The 23505-nt window shown below is 39.8% G+C and overlaps 1 protein-coding gene across 4 annotated transcripts in view; it reads left to right on the forward strand.

Moving 5' to 3' along the window:
• Gda (guanine deaminase) overlaps nt 1–23505 on the forward strand; it is a 680631-nt gene that overhangs the window by 640972 nt on the left and 16154 nt on the right. For all 4 annotated transcript variants that reach the window (XM_052188366.1, XM_052188342.1, XM_052188349.1 and 1 more), the window contains 5 exons: nt 3414–3441; nt 5751–5858; nt 8183–8290; nt 10325–10422; nt 17214–17281. In XM_052188366.1, the coding sequence (XP_052044326.1) occupies nt 3414–3441; nt 5751–5858; nt 8183–8290; nt 10325–10422; nt 17214–17281 (410 nt within the window). The remainder of the gene's footprint in view (nt 1–3413; nt 3442–5750; nt 5859–8182; nt 8291–10324; nt 10423–17213; nt 17282–23505) is intronic.

The raw sequence follows: 23505 nt of genomic DNA on the forward strand, positions 1-23505 counted from the left end.
AGAGCCCTAATGATATAAGGTCTAGACACGTTCAACTGTGACTTACAGGCATGAGAGACACTGAGTGGTAGAAACCAACGGGCCTGCTTTAGAGCTTCTAGGCACAAAGTGAGTTCATCAAAGGATGCGAACAACCTGTTTGGGGTAATTTGTACCTTAGAGGATAGAGCATCATATGAAGATAGAAATGTCAAACCATGGTGCAGACAGAGACAACACAGCAGGCCCGCACAAAGACTCTAGTGAGGCTGGTTGTCAAGCCACCTCTCATAGATGCAACAGACAAAGGAGGTGCCCTAGATATACCAGGGTCAGTTCCAGGATAGCACTCCAAGCAATCTGGCTGCAAGAGGGTAGGGATAATCGACACTATACTACAAGTTTAGCACGGCAAGGCTATCTACGACTTCCAGATAGACAACAGGGAGAGTAGAAGCCCTGGAGCCAAGCAGTCTGGTTTGTAAGGCTCAGCAGAGCTGCCCAGAATGAGTGGAGAGTCATCTAGATATACCCCACATTGTACCTCGCTCTAGCTGAAGTTTTAGTCCCGGTGGACACTTGGCTCACCAAGTTTAAAACAATTGCAGGATGGGGCTAGAGAGATGGCTCAGCAGGACCTGACTTAACCCCGGTTCCCAGGACACATGGCTTCTCACATGTTGGTAACTCCAGTTCCAGGGGATCTAATGTCCTCCTCTGCTCTCCACAGGCACTAAACGTAGATGTGCACTCACATATGCAGATACATACACCCATGAAATAAAACTAAGAAAACAAAAGGAAAAAATACAAGGTATCCTGTTCTGAGAGGAATCAGGACAAGCCTGGATGATGGGTCTGGTTCTTCCAATTTCCAGCTGTTAGATTTGCAGCCATTCTTCAGTTAATCCTGGGAGTTGCAAGAAAGAGGCAGGGGGCCATGTGACTAAAGCTATCAGAGGACTCGGCATGTCTACCAAATGGTATGTGGATGCAGGAAATATGGTGTTCAATAAAATTAATCGGGTATGAGAAAAGCAAAGTGGTTACAACATGATAAACTTTAAAATTATTATTCTAAGAAAAGCGTAACGCAAAAGGGCACACTTTATAAACTTATACCTATATTGAATATAGAGAAAATGCAAGTCCATGCATGAGGCATAAAGTGGGAGAGGTTTGCTGTTGCCAGGAAAGAACTGTCTATCTCCTGCCTATACACCCAGGGGATCTTGCTCCCAAGATGAATTCAAAGACCGTATTATTATGATAACTCCACAACCCAGTAAATTTGCTAAAATTATTGAACATAAATAGGTGAACTTTATGATATGTAAATTATTCCTCGCCAAAAATGATTTTATAAAATGGAAATGTGTTCCAGTGTGCAATCTCTTTAAGAGTGGGAAAGGTTAGAATTTTAAGTGCATAGTTTGGAAGGGTTGCTTTTAAAATCACAAGAAAGTGGTTCTTGATGAGGCCATTGTAAGGATAGAGTGAAGCATTCTGCACATCCCCACACTGTGACTCTCGGGTACTACAGTGCTTCTCTCATCTCCTCTTGCACCCAGCCTCCTGCTTTCACCCCACACACAACTGAAGCGATTTCCTTTTAAGTCCAAGAATCTTGAGATGCAATGGCATATTCTAGAGTCTTCTTAAGATGTAGCATCAAAGTTGAAAAACAAATTATGTCCCTCTTCCAGTATGCCAGGGCCGCTGAGTGAATTTAGGCCATTTTATAAAAATTGGTGTACTTCTTTTGAAAAATTTACTTTTATTTATGTTTGTGCACATGTTGTGTGAAATTGCATGTACTAGTACACACATTCATGGAGGCCAGAGGAGGATGTTGGGTGTTCTGCTCTGACACTCTTTGTCTTATATATACCCTTGAGGTAGGGTCTCCCACTGAACTGAAAGGTTTTAGTTCTGAGCAGCCACCTGTGTCTGGCTGCAAGCCCTAGGGTTTGAGGCATGCCCAGAGTACCCAGCTTGTTTTTGTTTTTGTTTTTGTTTGTTACATTGGTGCTGGGGATTCAAATTCAGGCCTTCCTGCTTGCCTAGCAATTGATCCTACCCACTACACCATCTCCTCAGCTCTATAAATGAAGGACCCTTTATTTTATTTTAAATCACCCTTTATTTAAAAAATAAAAGTTTCCTGTATCAGGCTAGGATTCCTCCAGAAGACCAGATTTGTTAAGTATGATGCCCGGCTCATTAAACTACTTTAAAAAAATAGTTCCATGAAGTAATAGCTTTTATTATGACATTTATATAGGTGCATAAGAAATGCTAAGATCATATCCACAACCTCCTCAATTACCTTTGCGTATGGCTTATGTTATTTCATGAGTTTCCATTATGTCCAATTTCATATAACGCTGGGGAAATTATTGACTATTTAAGTGCTTTTTTCACATGACCTCTGATAGCTCTTCCATGGTATCTTGAAAACAGAAGGTCACTGTATTATATTCCACGTCATCAAGAGATACACAGAAGAGGTTTCTTTAGGTCCATACTTTGCAGGTATAAGTTTAAATCTCAGTTTTACTTCTATTTTCTGAGCTTCTCTCACTCCAAGTGTGTTCCCTCCAGGGTGCTGAGTGAAGAGCACTGACACTGGAGGAGGGCAGTGTCTCTGTTTTCAACACTGGCTGTGTGCTCAGCTACGGCACAATCCACGCCTGTGGACACTGTACCTTACTCCAGACTGTGTTTTTCCTAAGAGTAAAGATGGAACCTAGGGCTTTGTTCACACCTGGCAACTGTCTGTCACAGAGCTACATCCTCAGGCTCTCAATTCATGTTTTAGTCTGGAAGCATACCAGAGGGAAGCTACTAATAACTGACAATCTTTTTAGCCCAGGGCAGAAATAACTATTTCATTGGACAGTTGTCACTGTTCAAGCAGGCAGAAGTCCTCAGGTTTACCATTTGTCCCTTCCCCCATACACTTTACAGACACCTCTGTCTTAGTCCTCCACCTTCCTCTAATATATCTACCTGCCAGACTCTTTCCTGAAAGACTTATGGTGAGTCTTACTGAGTGCCTAAGTAGCCTCCACATAGGGGATTAGAAGTACAGTGTCCAAGGCTTCTAAGTGCCTGGGTGTGCCTAAGAGTCCATGTCCTGTCATGCACGGTCCATGGCTCACTACAACTCTATCACACAGAATTGGAGCTAATGGCACAGCCTGGGATCTCTGTGGTAGAGCTGGTAGCACAACCTGGGACCTGAGTGGATACTCAGAAATACCCACAAGATGTCACGGGGCCATATTCCCTGTGACTTTCCTCTCCCTCTTTTGCTATCAAAGAAAAACTGAATGATTACTCCTTCTTAATTTCTAGTTAGAGGTGGTATTAGAAGCATTTACTTGACGATAATAAACGTTTCTAACTTTGCATTATTTGCTTCATTTCAGATTTGTGTCAGAAATGCTCCAAAAGAATGTAAGTAAATTTGTTCAGTTTTCACCTGGAGTGCAGCTCTGTTAGCTATAGGATTTGCTAAGTTGTTTGGTAGATTAATTTGTGTACCTATGGCTTACCCTATACATAAGAGGTGTTTTCCTAGACACGCTGCTTGTTTAAACAGTGTACCTGATGGCTCAGCTCAGACAGGTCAGATTTTTAAAACTGAAAAACATCTGACAAAGACCGTGAGTTTTAGGGTGCACAGAGTGGTGGCTTGTCACACACATGCAGTGTTGGAAGATGATCACATTGAGATCCAGTCACATGTATAAGGGCAGGATTGCCCAAAAGTCTGGGGAATGTGTTCATTTTATGATTGAGAACTCATACCCTTTGGCCAACATTTCATATGATTCAGGGACCCCATTCTTGGGTATCTATAGAGAAAACAAAATCAGTATCTTGGAGAGATATGTGCACCTATGTTTACTGCACTTTTATTTGCCATAACCCAAATATGGGAGCAATCTAGGAGCCTATGGATGAGTAGATAAAGAAAACTAATTTTATATACATATATGTTTGTGTGCATATATATATATACACACACATGGCATAGTATAAAATTTAAATATGTCTCATATATAATATACATATATACACATGTGCATAATAATGGGATAGTATTCATCTGTAAAAAAAAGATATTGCTATTTGAGACAGCATGATGAATCTGGAGTATATTATGTTAAATGAAATCAACCCAGTTCAGAAGAGAAATACTGCATGATCTCATTTGCACATGTAATCTGGAAATGTCAAATTCATAGAAGCTTCTGGTTTTTGCTTTCTAGTGAAGGTTCATAGGATACTATATTTAGAGTTTGTTCAAAGTACAGTTTTGTAGTCAGGATTTAGTGGATTTGATTATTCACTATTAAAATGTGCTACAAACCTTATGTTTGCTGAACTTGTTTACAGCTTCAGGGATATTGTGTGTACCTACTTTTGATTCCCATACCCTTTGACTCTTTGTGGCAGAGAACCCAAGTTTAGTCAGGTATGTGCGCTCCATCCCGAGTTCACTGAGCTCTGAGTTAGTCTAAGGTGCATTGGTCAGCCAACTGTCTGTCACAGTGACAGAATACCTGAGGTAAGCAAGTTATAAGAAAGGAAGGTTTATTTTTGACTCCTGGTTTCAGACAGCTTTAGTCTATGATGACTTGGTCTGGTGGCTTTTAGGCCTATGGTGAGCCAGAGCATGATGGGAGAACTTCTAGGCAGAGTGAAGCTGCTTACCTCATGGCTGCCCAGAAGCCACTGCTGACTTCCTCCCAGTTGGCTCTACCTCACAAAGGTTTGGTCATCTCCCAATAGCACACTAAGCCAAGCTCTTCACCCCCCCACATGATTTTGGGAGACATTTAAGATACAAACCGTCATTAAAGGTATAGCGATCCAGTCAGTGTCCTCAAGAGTCACCCTCTCAACTCAGCCTACCCAGATCCACTGCATTTCCTCCTTCCTGGTTTAGGGCCCTTTAATTTTGTAACATTGGTCTCTGTAGAGGGAGGGTTTCTTGATCCAAGAAGATAGGTGGCGTGTGGGCCTTGGAAACCTGTTTGATGGCCCCTTCTCCATTGGTTCTGTCTGCTACTAGTCTCCTGTGTGGGTTGAAAAACAGGCAAGGCTCAGGCATAGTCCTGTGGCACATCACAGGGCCATTCATAGTCAACCAGGCATCTGCTTTGCCCTGGCATTCTAGGGCCTGTGAAAACAGTGCTATTTCTTGCCTCCAAGCCCATAAAAACTAGCTTATCATTCCAGAAGATAGATTCATAGCTTACTAAGTCTAGCCCTTCTTTCTCTTATGACTCTCCACTGTCACATTGGAAGCCATAGGAATGTTCAGAATTTCTTCCAATTTAACCCGGAAAGAGTTAGGGCTGATGCTTATAGACCTTTACTGTTACTATCTTCCTAGTAGTATCCTGCCATCCATCCATTAAGGAGTTCTGAGTGAGGATGCAGCCAGCACACCTGCTCCAGATGTAGGCAGGGAAATAAACTACCACCTCACATGAGCTATCCCCACCTCAGGTCTCATTTGAGGTAATGTTGAAGGAATGCCTATAATGACAAAGAACATTCTTCTATAAACTTGATGCTGAAGAATGCTCTCCTCACCGATGAGCTGTTTTTGGAACCCAGAACCTCTGTGGACTAGAAATTGGGGATTTTCACCCATACCCAATCTTGTAAAATCACATTGATGGCAGAATGTTCTATGTGTTCATAATCTTCATATTTTTCTCACCCAATTTTTTTTTTTTTACTATTTCCAGTATCCAAGGGTGAAACCCATAGTGACCCCACGATTTTCCCTTTCTTGCACGGAGACTCTGATGAGTGAACTTGGCAACATCGCCAAGACCCATGACCTGTACATCCAGGTAGGCATTGTATTTTGGTTTGTGCCTTAGGCTATAGCTGCATGATGTCTTGGTACCCTCAGGTCATCTCTAGTAATAACCTTCTACTGAGATCTTCTAGAGTCAAAAAATTTGAGGGCTGTCAACTAACCCATTTGGTCAGTTTTGCAGGTCAGAAGCCTGACATTGTTTTCATCCTCAATATTTGCTGATCAGTCTTAGACAGGCCAAGACAACTTTATAAAGAATAGCAAGATCGATGTCAGACTACCCGTTCTTGGGAAAATGCATTTAATACATTTCCTTCCTGATTTTTATTTGATGCTTTCCTGGTGTTCTAGAACCTTCATTTGTGGAGGAACCAATTATTATTTGAAAAGTAAAAAGAACTTAATTTCTACCTTACAGAAGTGAGTTAAAATCCTTTTGTTCTGAGTTTCTTAATTTAAAACTAGGAACAAAAAGTATATCTTCCTTTATCATTAAGTTGTTGCAATTTAGCAATAAAATGCTTTTTTAAAAATCTCACAGCTGGGTTAAAATTAGGAGTTCCCCTCCCCCACTCACACTTAATTACACACTGCAGTAAGATCTCCCCTCTTTCTGAGCTGACAGTTACAGGGAAGGAAGGGAAAGCTGGGGTGAAGGCAACACATTGGTTTCTTACCTTTTATTTATTTATTTTTAAAATGGATGTTCATAAGACCCATTAATGTATCTTCTACATGATTACTGCTTGTGGCTTCTGATATTTGAACTTTGGATTCGGTCTCCAACGATTATTCTCTGTTGATAAAATTCCGAATTTGGATAGTATTTCCACATTGGAAACTAATTTTTTTTCAGGGAAAGAGAAAGAGGGGGGGGGGAGAGAGAGAGAGAGAGAGAGAGAGAGAGAGAGAGAGAGAGAGAGAGAGAGAGAGAGAGAGAGAGAGAGAGAGAGAGAATGCAAATAATATTTAAAGCTACGGGAAAATAAAATGTAAAAGACATGTAAAATGTCTATTCTTAGGCTGGAGAGGCAGTGCAGCTGATAGAGCACTCACCTGGCGTGCATGAACCCTCGAGGTTGATCCCGACCATTGCATAAACTGGGCATGGTGGCACAGCACACAGAAGGCGGGGCCAAAAGAATCAGAAAGCCAAGGTTATCCTGGGCTACAAATTAGAGGGACGGATGATGTGTGCTTACTTGTATTATCCAATCATGTCACGTGGTTGCCCTTCCTTTTGTGCTATGTCCATGCATGTCATTGCTGGACTGGGACTCACTCTTGACTGTAGATAGGGTTTGATGTAGGCAAATCACTGGTTAGAACCTTGCTTGTCTTTTCTCTTATTCATCTTGCTATGTCTCTTCTTGGAACAGAAAAAGAGGCATGCTATAGGCTCATGAATTGTTTCAGTTGATCTACTGTCGTTACCCATTAGTCTGAAATGTTCTTTTTAGAGACTGGGGTGGCTGCTCCAATGGAAGATACTTTGTGTCCCCTCAGATTTCAGGTGCCCTCACGAAAGGTGTGACTTCCTCCGACTCACTTGGTTTGTGTGTGAATTCCCCTGAGCAGGATCGTCGAGATCTGTCATTTTAACATTTTTTTTTCCTACAAGAGCATCATTCAGAAGGTGAAGAAAAGAGGCAGACTGAGGACAGGCCCTGAGCCAAGTCTTCCTTCTGCCTCCAATGCACTGGGTTCTGTAAAATTTCACACATGAGATATGACTAACACATCTTCAACTGAGAGATGGAAAAATCACTTAACTAGCCCAACACTTTTATTGAGTGGTGAGAAGTAGAAGCTTAAAGAAAAGAATCGACTTGCCCAAAGCCACGTGACCAGGCTCAGAATTCAACTCTCTTTGTTCAAATTTTACTTTACTTTTGAACGAAGTATAGATTTATCCTCTGATGGCCATTGAAGTTTTCTAGGTGGACTGCTACAAGTAAGGAACTGTGTACCCATAAGAGCACCAGCAACCTATGTTTCTATAGACTAGTTTTAAGTCTTGAGGGAAAGTTTATTTGTCTTGAAAGATCTCTCTCTCTCTCTCTCTCTCTCTCTCTCTCTCTCTCTCTCTCACACACACACACACACACACACACACACACAGGCACAAACATGCACACACAGAGCCAGATATTCAGTTCCTTTGATATATATATTGTCATAGAGAATGCATATAATCATTTAAAATGAAAACCAAGTACAGCCTTTAAGGATTTCACCCATCGTCTCTCCCATCAACAAGAGGAGCAAGCAGAAACTAGCAGCAGCATGCTGAGATGGGAGATACAGCATTAAATATTTTATAGAAAATAATGAAAACTATTTCTTTGTTTGCAGAGCCATATAAGTGAAAATCGTGAAGAAATTGAAGCCGTGAAAAGCTTATACCCTGGTTACAAAAACTACACAGATGTCTATGATAAAAACAATCTTCTGACAAACAAGGTAAGTTCAGGATTGTGCTATAATCTATGTAAAGTAGACTGCGCCCTTTAAGTTTTAAAATCTCAGGAGTAACCACTGTTCCACAGCCTGAATACATTTTCTGAACTAGAGTAAATCCAGTGTGCGTGCATCACTCTGTATGTGAATGTCCATAGATACTTGTATGTGATCTGTATCCCTACCCCTTTCCCTTTCCCTATCCCTAACTCTATCTTCCATCCTATGTGTGTGTATGTATATCTATATATATGTGTGCATGGTATGTGTTGATCTTTCTGTGCATGCATGTGTGTGTGTGTATGTGTGTGTGCATGCAGTTTATATGTGTATGCAGTTAACATGGGCCTGAAGTTTCATCCCTATCATTAAATCTAAGTTTTTCATTGGATGGTGAGAGGACCTTTTGGCCTGTGATACTTTCACAGTTAGCTCACCTGTATGCTTTTCTTCAAGTCAGCAGATCCATTTTAAGGGTTAATTCTTTAAAGAGTATGAAAGAAATATGTGTGTTCAAACAGGAAAGTTTGAAAATGAATATCCTCAAGGAATTGGTTAAATCATAAAATATATGTGATTAGAATTCCATCCAGCATTCACAAAGAACAAAGCTTGCAGGCTTCTGTGAAGAATGTTCAATATAGTTGGACATATGTGTGCTTATGTGTTGGTGTGTTTTCATAGGTCAAAACTGCCCAGAGATACACAATGTATGTCAAAAGAAGTATTTTGTAACTCTGAGGTTTAGAGAAATGACAATATATTTTTTTTCTTTTTTATTTGAAATGACAATGTATTAATCCTACAATTAATTAACATTAATATGAGTAGCAAGAGACCTCATTAGAGCAATATGCCCTTTGGCCTGCCCTTCCATGAACACACTGCCTAGAGAGTTTATTGCATCCAGTAATTTCTTAGTGACTACACAAGAGGAGATATGAATGCAAGTGATTTGAAATGGTAATAATTTGCATAAATAATGTAAATTTTACATGGGAAGTTTCATTCTCCTTTACATATATTTCCATATAATTAATAAATTAACCTTATATTTTAATGTTAATTTTATCTGCACAGAGGTTAAGAAAGTTTTATTTTAATAATTTTTGCCCATTGAACTATACCTCCCAAAGGAGAGAGCAATTGGGTGTAAGTTTTTGCATTTATGTAAAACAAAAACTTTTAGAGAATTAAATGTACCCTGCAAATCTTGGCAAGATGAAAGTTGATGTCTCAAACCTGCAGTATCTGATTTCTTAAATAAGTTTTTCCTCCTTAACTAAAAGCTATTATGATAAAACATAGCCCAGTTTTATGTACTATTGGTCCATTTAAGGACCATTAGTATCTATACTGAAACTAGTAACAGAAATAAAGAACAATTCTTTAAGATTTTGTGATTCATGCCACCAATCCAGCAACCCAGAGGCTAAGGCAGGAAGATTATGAGTGTGAGGCCATCTTGGGCTCTATAGTGAGTTCAAGGCCAGCCTTATCTAAATCAGGAGACCCTGTCTCCAAAAGAAAGCATCTACAATGGTTAACCCACAGTTCTTTACAAAAGCATATTTAGAGCTTCCATGTACTTCTAGAAAGTTCTGATTCAAATATAAACAAGTATCAGCCTACTAGAAGAATATCATATTGATTTAGAAAAGAAAACAGCCAAAAAGTTTTCTACAGTAGAGATGATAAAATCATAATGTGTTCAATCTATTCCATGAATGAACTGACTGACCCTTTCCTGTGCTGTAAATGGGCAAAAAGAATCAAAAGCAAGAGCTAGGGCTAGGTTGGACCTCAATGATAGAGTACTGGGTTGGTCATCAGCACTATATCAATCAATAGTTAAAACATACAAATGTGTTCAGGCCTTTGTAATGAATATTTGGATGCAGGGATTTTGTCCCTTTAAATAATGGCAACAGTCCTTCTAAAGACGATTGCTTCTGTGTCTTCTTGTAGTATTTAGCCATGAGTATTAGTGCAAGCATTTTTAGTGGTAAACTCCATGCAAGATATTCTTCTCTCTAGACAGTGATGGCGCATGGCTGCTACCTTTCTGAAGAAGAGCTTAACGTCTTCAGTGAACGAGGAGCATCCATTGCACATTGTCCCAATTCTAATCTGTCGTAAGTAGACAATAATTTCTTTCTAGTTGTTAATATGCAGTGTAGGTTGGCATTTTCTGTTTTCTTGGTTATTCTTTCTTTGGATCTGTTTCTATACTTGGTTTGAGTGAGAAAGGAACCAAGTAGGTGGGTGTTCATCTGTTCTAAGGTGAAGAAAGAGGACATTGTTGCAGAGTATACATTTAAAGAATACCACATCTTTGGAAATCTCTACATTTACACACACACACACACACACACACACACACGTGCAGCTATAGGAAGTAGAATCTACAGAGTTTAAAATAAGTTGCATTCAGGTTTTACAGCTCAGAACAGAGTGAAAGAATGCATGTCCCCAGGAGATGGACTACACCTGAGTTTAGAAAGGAGTTACAGCTTTGTGATGCTACTGGATGTGGTGACATGAAGCTCATATAGGAGAACCCAGGAAGGACTTCACCTTATTTCCTTCCACAGAATATGAAAGCTTTATTTATAACATGTACTTAACCTTCATTAGGTTATAAATTCATGAGTGAGTCAGTTGAAAGCTATGGCTTGTATCTCTAGCAAAACAAACAAACAAATATCTCATATACATAAAAATATTGTGTGTATTTTTAAGGAACTTGTGGATAATATGATTCTAGTCATAGGTGCTAGGTAGAAACTTCTAGCATATTAGGGGGAGTGTTGATCTTAAAGAGTACTGCTGGGGAGTCTGACACATGGGGAAGAAGTCAGTAGCATCAAACCAGTAACCACGGTGGGTTCCTGGAGTCTCATTCTTCTGGGGAACTCCTACAAATGTCAGTTGTCCATATCAAGAAATGAGGACTCTGGCCTGGTAACAATCAGCAGTGGCAGAGCACTAGGGGCAACTGTGGAGAAACACCATTTCCCTGGAACTTCTGAGCTTCTCCCAACAAGAACAGACCGTCCTCAGCACACAGCTAGAGGTGTCAGCAAGCTTAGGTACTTTGTGACTGACAGGTGTTTGAGTCCATGGCAGTGTACGGAGGCCTCCTAGGGACATGGGGCACTTTTCTAGATTTGAAGGTCTCACAAAATCCTGAGTTTTTAAACAGGAAGTAAATTCACATGACTCAGTGACCTTAATTATAACATAGGGACAAGAATTTTACATCCCTTGGATGAACTATAAAGTACTCTCTCAATTATAACATGATACAGCTTTTCAAATAAATAATGATATTCGAGAGTTTTGGGTTTTCCTTTTACACATTGGGGCTTTGGAAATTTTAATTCAGTTTATCCTTGCAGAGCCATTTGACCCACCATATCTTCTTGGAGTGCTTGTTTTCCCCTTTTATTAATTGGATATTTTATGTATTTACATTTCAAATGTTATCCCCTTTCCCAATCCCCCCAGAATCCCCCATCCCATCCCCCTCCTCCTGCTTCTATGAAGGTGTACCCCCACCCACCCACCCACTCCTGCCCCCCTGCCCTTGCATTCCCCTACACTGGGGCATCAAGCTTTCACCGGACCAAGGGCCTCTTCTCCCATTGATGCCCAACAAGGCAATCTTCTGCTACATATGCAGCTGGAGCCAGGGGTTTAGACCTTGGGAGCTCTGATTGGTTGATATTGTTGTTCTTCATATGTGATTATAAACCCCTTCAGCTTCTTCAGTCTTTTCTCTAACTCTTTCATTGGGGACCTCATGATCAGTTCAATGGTTGGCTACGAGCATCTGCCTCTGTATATGTCAGGCTCTAGCAGAGCCTCTCAGGAGACAGCTATATCAGGCTCCTGTCAACATACACTTCTTGGCATCCACAATAGTGTCTGTGTTTGGTGACTGTATATAGGATGGATTCTCAAGAACCAAAGCACCCACACTTTGGTCTTCTTTCTTCTTGAGCTTCATGAGGCCTGTGAATTGTTTCTTGGGTATTCTGAGCTTTTGGGCTAATATCCACTTATCAGTGAGTGCATACCATGTGTGTTCTTTTGTGATAGGGTTACCTCATTCAGGATGATATTTTCTAGTTCCATACTTTTGCCTAAGAACTTCATGAATTGTTTTTAATAGCTGAGTAGTACTCCATTGTGTATATGTACCACATTTTCTGTATCCATTTCTCTGTTGAGGGACATCTGGGCTTTTCCAGCTTCTGGCTTTTATAAATAAGGCTGCTATGAACATAGTGGAATATGAGCATATGTTGGAGCATCTTTTGGGTGTATGCCCAGGAGTGGTATAATGGGTCCTCAGGCAATAGTATGTCCAATTTTTCTGAGGAAGCGCCAGACTGATTTCCAGAGTATTTGTACCAGCTTGCAATCCCACCAACAATAGAGGAGTGTTCCTCTTTCTCCACATCCTTGCCAACATCTGCTGTCACCTGAGTTTTTGCTCTTAGCCATTCTGATTGACGTGAGATGGACTCTCAGGGTTGTTTTGATTTGCATTTCCCTGATGACTAAGGATGTTGAACATTTCTTTTTTTTGATGTATTTTTATTTTATTTGATATATTTTTATTTACATTTCAAATGATTTCCCCTTTTCTGGTCTCCCACTCCCTGAAAGTCACATAAGCCCTCTTCCATCCCCCTGTTCTCCCACCCACCCCTTCCCACTTCCCTGTTCTGGTTTTGCCTTATACTGCTACACTGAGTCTTTCCAGAACCAGAGGCCACTCCTCTGTTCTTCTTGTACCTCATTTGATGTGTGGATTATGTTTTGGGTATTCCAGTTTTCCAGCCTAATATCTTCTTATTAGTGAGTGCATACCATGATTGATCTTTTGAGACTGGGTTACCTCACTTAGTATGATGTTCTCCAGCTCCATCCATTTGCCTAAGAATTTCATGAATTCATTGTTTCTAATGGCTGAATAGTACTCCATTGTGTATATATACCACATTTTTTGCATCCATTCTACTGTTGAGGGATACCTGGGTTCTTTCCAGTTTCTGGCTATTATATATTATATAGGGCTACTATGAACATAGTGGAGCATATATCCTTATTACATGCTGGGGAATCCTCTGGGTATATGCCCAGGAGTGGTATAGCAGGATCTTTCGGAAGTGATGTGCCCAGTTTTCTGAGGAACCGCCAGACTGATTTCCAGAGTGGTTGTACCAATTTGCAACCCCACCGACAGTGGAGGAGTGTTCCTCTTTCTCCACATTCTCTCCAACACCTGCTGTCTCCTGAGTTTTTAATCTTAGCCATTCTGACTGGTGTAAGGTGAAATCTCAGGGTTGTTTTGATTTGCATTTCCCTGATGACTAATGAAGTTGAGCATTTTTTAAGATGTTTCGAAAAGATCTTCACCAACCCTACATCAGAGGGCTAATATATAATATATACAAAGAACTCAAGAAGTTAGACCCCAGAAAACCAAATAACCCTATTAAAAATGGGGTACACAGTCACAAAAGAATACACATGGAATGCAATCTTTGATAAATGGATATTAATTAGCCCAGAGCCCTGAATACCCAAGGCACAAATCGCATAACAAATAACTCCCATGAAGAAGTACGGAGAAAGTCCTGATCCTGGAAAGGATTGATCTAGCATTGGAGGGGAATATAAGGACAGAGAAAAAAAGGAGGGAGGTGATTGGAGAATGGATGGAGAGAAGAAGGTTTATGGGACATATGGGTAGGGGGAATCCGGGAAAGGGGAAATTATTTGGAATGTAAACAAAGAATATAGAAAATAAAAATATTTAAATAAAATAAAATAAAATAAAATAAAATAAAATAAAATAAAATAAAATAAAATAAAATAAAATAAAATAAAATAAAATAAAATAAATGGGGTACAGAGTTAAACAAAGAATTCTCACCTGAACATTTCTTTAGGTGCTTCTTGGCCATTCAAGTTTCCTCGGTTGAAAATGCTTTAGTTAGTTCTGTACCCCATTTTTAATAGGGCTATTTGATTATCTGGAGTCTAATTTCTTGAGTTCTTTGTATATATTGGATATTAGCCCTCTATCAGATGTAGGTTTAGTAAAGATATTTTCTCAATCTGTTGGTTGGCATTTTGTCCTATTGACAGTGTCCTTTACCTTACAGAAGCTTTGTAATTTTATGAGGTCCCATTTATCAATTCTTGATCTTAGAGCATAAGCTATTAGTGTTCTGCTTAGGAACTTTTCCACAGTGCCCATGTATTCGAGGCTCTTCCCCACTTTCTCTTCTATTAGTTTCAGTGTATCTGGTTTTATGTGGAGGTCCTTTATCCTGGACTTGAGCTTTGAGAAGTTCTTCTATTGTTGAGAATAATTTTTGCTATCCTGTTTTTTTTTGTTATTCCAAATGAATTTGAAAATTGCTCTATGAAGAATTGAGTTGGAATTTTTGATTGAAATTGCATTGAATCTGTAGATTGCTTTTGGCAAGATGGACATTCTTACTATATTAATCCTGCCCATCCATGGTCATGGGAGATCTTTCCATCTTCTGAGATCTTCTTTGATTTCTTTCTTCAGAGACTTGAAGTTCTTGTCATACAGATCTTTCACTTGCTTGGTTAGAGTCACACCAAGGTATTTTATATTATTTGTGACTATTGTGAAGGGTGTTGTTTCCTTAATTTCTTCCTCAACCCATTTATCCTTTGAGTATATGAAGGCTATTGGTTTGTTTTAGTTAATTTCATATTTGGACACTTTGCTGAAGTTGTTTATCAGCTTTAAGAATTCTCTGGTGGAATTCTTGGGGTCACTTAAGTATATAATCATATCATCTACAAATAGTGACATTTTGAGTTCTTCCTTTCCAATTTATATCCCTTTGACCTCCTTTTGTTGTCTAATTGCTCTGGCAAGTACTATATTTGAATAAGTAGGGAGAGAGTGGACAGCTTGTCTAGTCCCTGATTTTAGTAGAATTGCTTCATGTTTCTCTCCATTTAGTTCAATGTTGGCTACTGGTTTGCTGTATATTGCTTTTACTGTGTTTAGGTATGGGCCTTGAATTCCTGATCTTTCTAAGACTTTTACCATCTACAAAAGCCTATACTCAACTAAACTGAAAAATCTGGATGAAATGGACAATTTTGTAGACAAATACCAGGTAATAAAGTTAAATCAGGATCAGATCAGATAAACCATCTAAACAGTTCCATAACCCCTAAAGAAAGAGCAGCAGTTATTAAACATCTCCCAACCAAAAATAGCCCAAGACCAGATGGTTTTAGTGCAGAAGTCTATCAGACCTTCAAAGAAGATCTAATACCAATTCTCTTCAAACTATTCCACAATGTAGAAACAAATTGGTTCTATGAAGCCAAAATTATGCTTATACCTGAACCACAAAGACCCAACAAAGAAAGGTAACTCCAGACCAATTTCCCTTATGAATATTGATGCAAAAGTACTCAATAAAATTCTCGCAAACTGAAACCAAGAACACATGAAAACAATCACCCATTATCATCAAGTAGGCTTCATCCCAGGGATGCAGAGATGGCTCAATATATAGAAATCCATCAATGTAATCCACTATATAAACATACTCTTAGAAAAAAACCACATGATTATCTCATTAGATGCGGAGAAAGCATTTGACAAAAATTCAATACGGTTTAGCTTCCTTTGTCTTTTCCTTGATCTAATAGGTGATGAGGTTCAAAATTCAGACCAGGAACCCTCTCTCTCCTAGTTGCTACTATCATTCAAAGCAGTGTTTAAACTATCAGGTCCCAACTTACTGACTTACTGGCTCTTTAGTTGTGTCAACTTTGATCCTGTAAGCACAGGGGAAGAAAAACATGAGGGGGGGATTACCTTTCCTTATCTATCATGTCATCATGAATCTTCTAAAATAAGACTGATTAATGAGAAAACAAGCCTAGCAAATGTGCCTACTCAGGATTTTATGTGAAGAGGACCGTTAATTGAAGACTAGCAGAAACTGAGAACTCTCTCCTTCATTTTTATGCTTTGATGCGGTGGGGCATGGCATCCACATTAAAATGTAACTGGACAAAGAGGTTTTGATCTCATGCCAAGTTATCTAGATGGGATACTGGGGAAGACATTTTCAGTTCTTCTTGGTCCTTGTGTCATACAGTTTACCTTCTGTGAATGGGGCAGCATCTGGAATGGAAATGGAAACATATGACTCTAAGACACGTATGTCTGAGAACCACTTTCTGACCACATGAGTCATAAGGATGGAAGATGAGTTGTTAGAAATTGTAGTCATTTTGTTGTTATTGCTGGGGATGAACCTGGGTTCCTATGCATGCTAAACAAGTGTTTTATCACTGGGCTATATATACCACAGCCTGAGAAATTCTGATTTCTATGGGGGAAAGAAGGTCATAGAGATATTCTGCCTCTTTCAGCTGTTTCTGAGGCCAAATGTTTCACACACCAGGGAGTGTGTATGTGTGTGTGTGTGTGTGTGTATGTGTGTGTGTGTGTGTAAAGTGTACTAATACAAATTGCTTCTCATTTGGGTAATACATTGTTCTGGTAAGAGACAAGATGGTGCTTCATAATTTGTGTTTTCTATCATAAAAGGAGAGGTTGGCTAGAAAGCCTATAGCTCTCTCAGACTTACAAGACTAACTCCAAGACTTACTTGTTCACCATTTCCCATGTAATTTTTTCCTCCCTGGAGTGACCTCAGGCCAGGAATCAACTTTTTATGGTCTTCTCTACTCCACCATTTTCCTGCCGTGGTCTGACTGACTTAGGGATTATAAGGAGGAGAATCAGTTTTTATCAACATTATCATCTTTATTGTCCGTGTCCTTGTGCTGTCAAATCACCGCCATCTCCTTGTTCTCACATTTTCTTTCTCTCCAGGCTGAGCAGCGGCTTACTGAACGTACTTGATGTCCTGAAACACAAAGTGAAGATCGGGCTTGGGACAGGTGAGCAGCGTCCATCTGGAGCAGAACTGATGAGTGCCATTCTAATATAACTGATTTGCAAGCATTGGGTCATGAACTTTATCAGCTTCATTGGGGATGAGTAGGGATAACAAACACCAACCAAATATGGAGCAGTTTTGAAGTCATTACCCCTTCTCCAACCCTCCCCCCCCCCAAAACAGCTGTTATCCCTGGTTATTGTTTGGAAACTGGGCACCCACGTCTGACAGCTCACAAGTGTCTGTTCCAGCTGCAGGGGATCTAACATCTTCTTCTGGCCAATACAAGCACTTGTTTGCTCTCACATTCACTAACTCACACACAGGCATGTAGGGACCAGAAAAGGGGAAACCATTTGAAATGTAAATAAAAAATATATTGAATGAAATTTAAAAAAAAAGAAAAAAAACAAAAAAAAAGTAATTAAATTACTCTGACTGAAAATTTAGTCAGTGGTACAGAGAATAAAACTGAGCAAGAGCCCATTAGCATTACAGGATAACATGGAGGGTGGGACCCGAACATGGGCTTGGGGCTGGAGGCATAGGGCTGAGACAGGTGTTCATAAGTGATAAGGAGCTGGGACAGAAGCAGTAGGTCGTAATCAGAGTTTGAAAAACAAATGTTGAGAGAACTCACACCCCCGTGTGTTAAATTGTAACTGAACATGTTGTGGCAAAATATTTTAATTTCTAGAAAAGCAAAAATGCTCCCAAAGCACAGAGCCAGAGAATAAAAAGTTACCACCACCACCAACAACAAAATGCCAGTTATCTTTCAGATGATTGTTTCTGTTGGTGGTGGTACAAATGATACCAAAGATAAGAAAGAGTTTGAAAGGAAAAGGATTGTTAATTAAAAATACTATTTCTATAGGTGGACATCTCTCCATGTATAAAAGCAACACACTCCTCAGCTATATAAAGGCTTGAAACTATTCTCCTTATGACCCCATTTGAAAATAATTACTTGAAAGTCTCTCTCATTAGGGATGAGTCAAAATGAAGGGTCATTACATATGGATGTGAGTTCACAGGAGGCAGTCTCGGGGAGCTGTCACCAGCCACGCATCGAGTTATAGGAAGGCATGCTCACATGCTTCCCACATCTGGAAACCAACACTGCAACAAAGAGTAAACAAAGCAGATGGCCTGAGAGCAGAAAATGGAGTCCATGAGTCTGGGAGAGGGGTCACAAGGATGGAGATGATGGTAGAAGAAAGGAGAGCAGACATGATTAGAAACCGACAAGATATATGCTCACATAGACGTTCTATGCCAGGGGCTGGAGAGATGGCGCAGCAGGCAAGAGCTCTGGCTGCTCTTCTAGAGGTCCTGAGTTCAATTCCCAGCAATCACATGGTGGCTCACAACCATCTGTAATGGGATCTAATGCCCTCTTCTGGTGTGTCTGAAGATAACTACAGTGTACTCATATACATAAAATAAATAAGTATTCTTTAAAAAAAAAAAAGAATTGCTATGCCAAAATCCATTTATTTAATAATAATAATAATAATAATAATAATAAATGTTATTAATTATTTATATTATAATATAAATATAAATATATATAGATATATAAATAATAATATATTATATATTATTAAAATGTTAATAATAATAACAAAAGGAGGTGACCAGAACTGGTGACACTTCTGCTGAGGTTCAATCTAAGAACAGTGGCAGTGTTGTGGAATCCAGAGAAGTGGATTTGTTTAAGAGCACTTACAGAAAGGACAAATTATTTTAGAAATTGTAAAGAGAATATGTAACAGTGTTAAAAGTGTATCTATTTCTAAAAAACAAGTAATGATAAGCCAAGAAGACTTTCCTTTGGTGGAAACACATGATCATTGCTTTTGAAACTGGGCATTGGATTCTTGAGTTTTGATTTTATATGCCTTATATTATTTGTATATCTTTAACATGTTATAATAAAAAAAATTAAGTGATATATGCTGGATAAGGAAGAAATATTTGGAGAAATGAATGCAGGTCTTCAATTCATTTATGTTTCATAGATAGCTCATATATGTAGATGGGGAACAATTTTATTGTGTCTTTTTAGCACCCCATGTACTTTTTAGCATGTGATATCAGATGCAGAATTTTCTAATGTGTTGTAACCTGCATTTGAGATTTCATAATCTTAGATCTCAAATGTTTACTCTGTATAAAGAAAACTACTTGAAGAATTGTGAAAATAGCATTCATCCCCTCTAAAATATGGAGAAAAAAAAGGCACAATGAACAGTAAATAATCACCAAGCCATAACCTGAAGGGGAAGTTTAAGTATATAGGAAACATACATATAGCACAATGTACAAACTCATCTAAACAAAGAGTGCACCTACAGCTACTGTGCTACTTTCTGGGCTGTCCTCCTGCTAACCTGACTGTACCACCACCTTCTGTGCTGGTTAGATTTTTCTCAAATTGGCACACATTAGAGTAAGTAGTCTGGGGCAAGGGAACTTCAACTGAGAAATTGTGTCCATGAGAGTGGCCTGTAGAGAGGTTGGTGAGGCAATTTCTGGATTAATGATTGATGTGGGAGGGCTCAGACCACTGTAGTGGGTGGCCCAGGGTTGTATATGAAAGAAAACTGAGCAAGCCATGGGGAGCAAGCCAGTAAGCGACATTCCACCATGATTGTGCTAGTTCCCACCTGTAGGTTCCTGCTCTGAGATCCTGCCTTGACAGCCTTTGATAATGGACTGTGACCCGTGAGCCAATAATCTCTCCTCCCCAAGGTGCCTTGGTCATGGTCTTTATCACAGTAAATAGAAACCTAAAGAAAACATTCTCCTAAGTAACAACCTTTGGTCTTCTTGCGAACTTTGGTCTAGTAATGCCTCACTTCCTGTCTTCCTAATGCAGCTCTCTTAGATGCCAGCAGATATGACCACACTCTTTCCCTCCTCTTCAGGTACTCAGGTTCTGTTCTTTTCTTTTCTCTCCTTTTCTTCCCCCTTCTTTCTTTTTATTCTTCTCTTGTATATTACACCCTGACTGTAGTTTTTCTTCCCTCCCCTCCTGCAGTCTCTCCCTACCTCCTCCCCTCTCTCCCAGATCTACTCCCTCCTCCAACTCCCCTCAGAAAAGAGAAGGCCTCCCAGGGACACCATCCAAACACAGCGTAACAAGCTACAGTGAGACCAGGCACATACTGTCACATCAAGGCTGGACGAGGCAACCCAGTCAGAGGAAAAGGGCCATGACATCATTTCCTGTGTTCACTGTACAAATGCCCACCACTAGGTCACCTCAATAGTGTCCTTGCCTGTGCCTGCAACTGGGTGTTTAGAAGATGCTGGAGAGAACACTGGGTTTCATGGTCAATTTTCAAGCTCAAATCCGAGCTGCGCTTAACACTGACAACAGAGATCATTATAATTTTCTAATAAGTTCTGTTTCCTTAAACCCAGACAAGCCTCAGTCTCTCTCAGGTCTCCTGAAATGGTCTATTATTGCAGCTCAAGCCCTCCTTACTCCCAGCTCCTAGATTCTTCCTATAAGTCATTACAAAGATAAAAAAAAAAGTCAGAAATCTTATTTTTAAATTTCCCACCAGTAGATTTACATACATTCTTTCCTATCAATATGTCCTTTCTACTGGACCATTCCTACCAATACTAAACCATCTAAAATATCTCCTGATTCTTTTAGGTCACAATCTGTAACTTTTCTCTTACCTAGACACCCCCACCTGCATCCTGCCCCATGTTCCTTCCTTCCTTCCTTCCTTCCTTCCTTCCTTCCTTCCTTCCTTCCTTCCTTCCTTCCTTCCTTCTTTTTAAAGATTTTTTATTTATTATGTATGCAGTGTTCTACCTGCATGTATGCCTGCCTGCCAGAAGAGGACATCAGATCTCATTATAAGTGGTTATGATCACCACAACATTGCTGAGAATTCGACCTTGCTGAGAATTGAATTTAGGACCTCTGGAAGAATAGCCAGTGCTCTTAACCTTTGAGCTATCTCTTAAGCCTGCTGCCTTTCTTCACAGCAAACCTTTTTAAGTGTGGACATCCACAAGGCTCCTGCTGTTCCACCCACAAGCCCCACCACAGTCCTGATTCTTGTTCAGCCAGCAAGGCAGCCATTTTGTTCTTTTTGCTGTGGCTAGCTGCAACCATGACCTCTTTCCTGCCTCTTAAAAGATGCTGTTCTCTCACGGCTCTGGATGCCTCTGTGGTCTGCTGTGGTTGACACTTCTGGTTTCAATAGCTTACAAGGGAGTCATCAAAATCCCATTTTTAGAAAACCTTCTTCTTCATGGGCTGGCCATTCTTTCTTCTCTGAAGGCTTGCGCTTCTCTTCCTGGCTACTAAGAAAAGCTGCCTTCGACACTCAGCAAGTCAATCTCTTCTTCGTACTTCACGTTTTTTTCTTACAGGTTTTTGTCTTCACCATAGCCTCATATGCTCTCAGGTTTTATGTGCATCCCACCTTTGAACCCCAGTCCTGGATTTTCAATTTCCAGTACTCTGCCTCCTCTTGGGAATCTCAGATTCAATTATCTTTCCCTGCTCCCCAAATCACAGTTAGTCCTAACTCTGGTAAGACGTCTCCTAGTCAGGGAATTCAGGAAATTCTCTTTGTCCTCTCTCCATCATGTCCAAGACAGTACAATGTCCAGTCTTGTGTTACCCTCCTACCATCTGAAATGACTTTGTTTTCCTCACTGGTCTCTACCACGTGCCACACGATGCCATTTTTTTCTGACTGAAATGCTGGCCCTAATTGGTCTCCAGTTTATCCCTTGCTGTTCTGATAATTTTTCTCTTCTTGAAAGAATCACAAAAGTCTGGTCATTTCACAATGCCTGCCACACTTCTTAGGGATTTGGAATGTTTAGGGTTGCCGCTGTGCCTGTAACACTATGTACCTCTCAGCATCATCTTGCAATGTGTCTCCTACCTGTACCAACTATACAAATTAGAATCCTTCCTACCAAAAGTCCTTGGTGGGTTTTGTTTCTTACCTAAATACTCATTTTGCAAATGACCTCTCAGGTGTTAGTGCCAGATAAAGGTCTTCCTTGACTGTTCAAAGTAGACTCACCACCTCCACTCTCTTTATCATTAAACTAAATACAATTTGCCATTAATATTTTTGTTTATGTGCCTCTTTTCTTTCTTCTGCCTGGAGTTCTGACATCAGGTGACAATAGAATAATATGTTCCAGTTCTGTGAGGTGGGGAGGAGAGATGAATTTACACTTTACTTTGTAGACTCCAAGGTGATGACATCATGTCTGGACAGGTCTTCCCTGCCCTTGGAGGCAAATCCCAAAATAATGGTTCACCTATCCTTTAGGTACTTCTTAAACCAGTCAAGTTGATACCTAGAATTAAACATCCCTTACCCTGGCAAAACACCATGATCTGCATGGCTAATGTTGTATAATATTGCCTTTTGTTTAGATGTTCTTGTTACTGACATTACATTGTCAACCCAAAGACTATAGAACCATTTAATTAACAAGCTAACAAGGCATGTCTCTAAAAATTTCCAGCAAACTATATGCCATTGGGTTTTTTTAAGTTTTAAAACTATTTGCCATTAGATATAATAATAAATAAATAATAAATCTATTTATTATTATATCTAAGTACACTGTAGTTGTCTTCAGACACTCCAGAAGAGGGTGTCAGATCTTGCTATGGATGGTTGTTAACTACCATGTGATTGCTGAGATTTGAACTCAGGATCTTCAGAAGAGCAGTCAGTGCTCTTAACCACTGAGCCATCCACTGAGCCATATCTCCAGCCCCATGCCACTGTTTCTTAATCTCATGCTTCCTTTGGAGTTTATTTTTAATAGAAGTTTCTGGGAAAAATACTACTTTCTATTAAACATACACACACACACACACACACATACATACACACACACACATGCATACACACATATGCACATGAACTTTTGAGACAGGGTCTCTCTTTACATAGCCCTAGCTGTTCTGGAACTCACCATGTAGACCATACTGGCCTCAAACTCAGATCTGCCTGCCTCTGCCTGTGGTAGGATTAAAGGTGTGGTCCACCATGCTTGGCCCCTTTCTATAATATTTTGTAAAATATTTTTAATAACTGCTATTACTTAGATCTCCTGTGTTCATACCACTCTGTGTTTTTTACCCTATGTTCACTTGAACCTCTATCTCCATGTAATGGAGTATATTTTGTCTTTGCATATTTCCAGACAATACAG

This window comes from Apodemus sylvaticus, chromosome 1, assembly GCF_947179515.1.
Source record: "Apodemus sylvaticus chromosome 1, mApoSyl1.1, whole genome shotgun sequence".
Lineage (NCBI taxonomy): Eukaryota > Metazoa > Chordata > Mammalia > Rodentia > Muridae > Apodemus > Apodemus sylvaticus.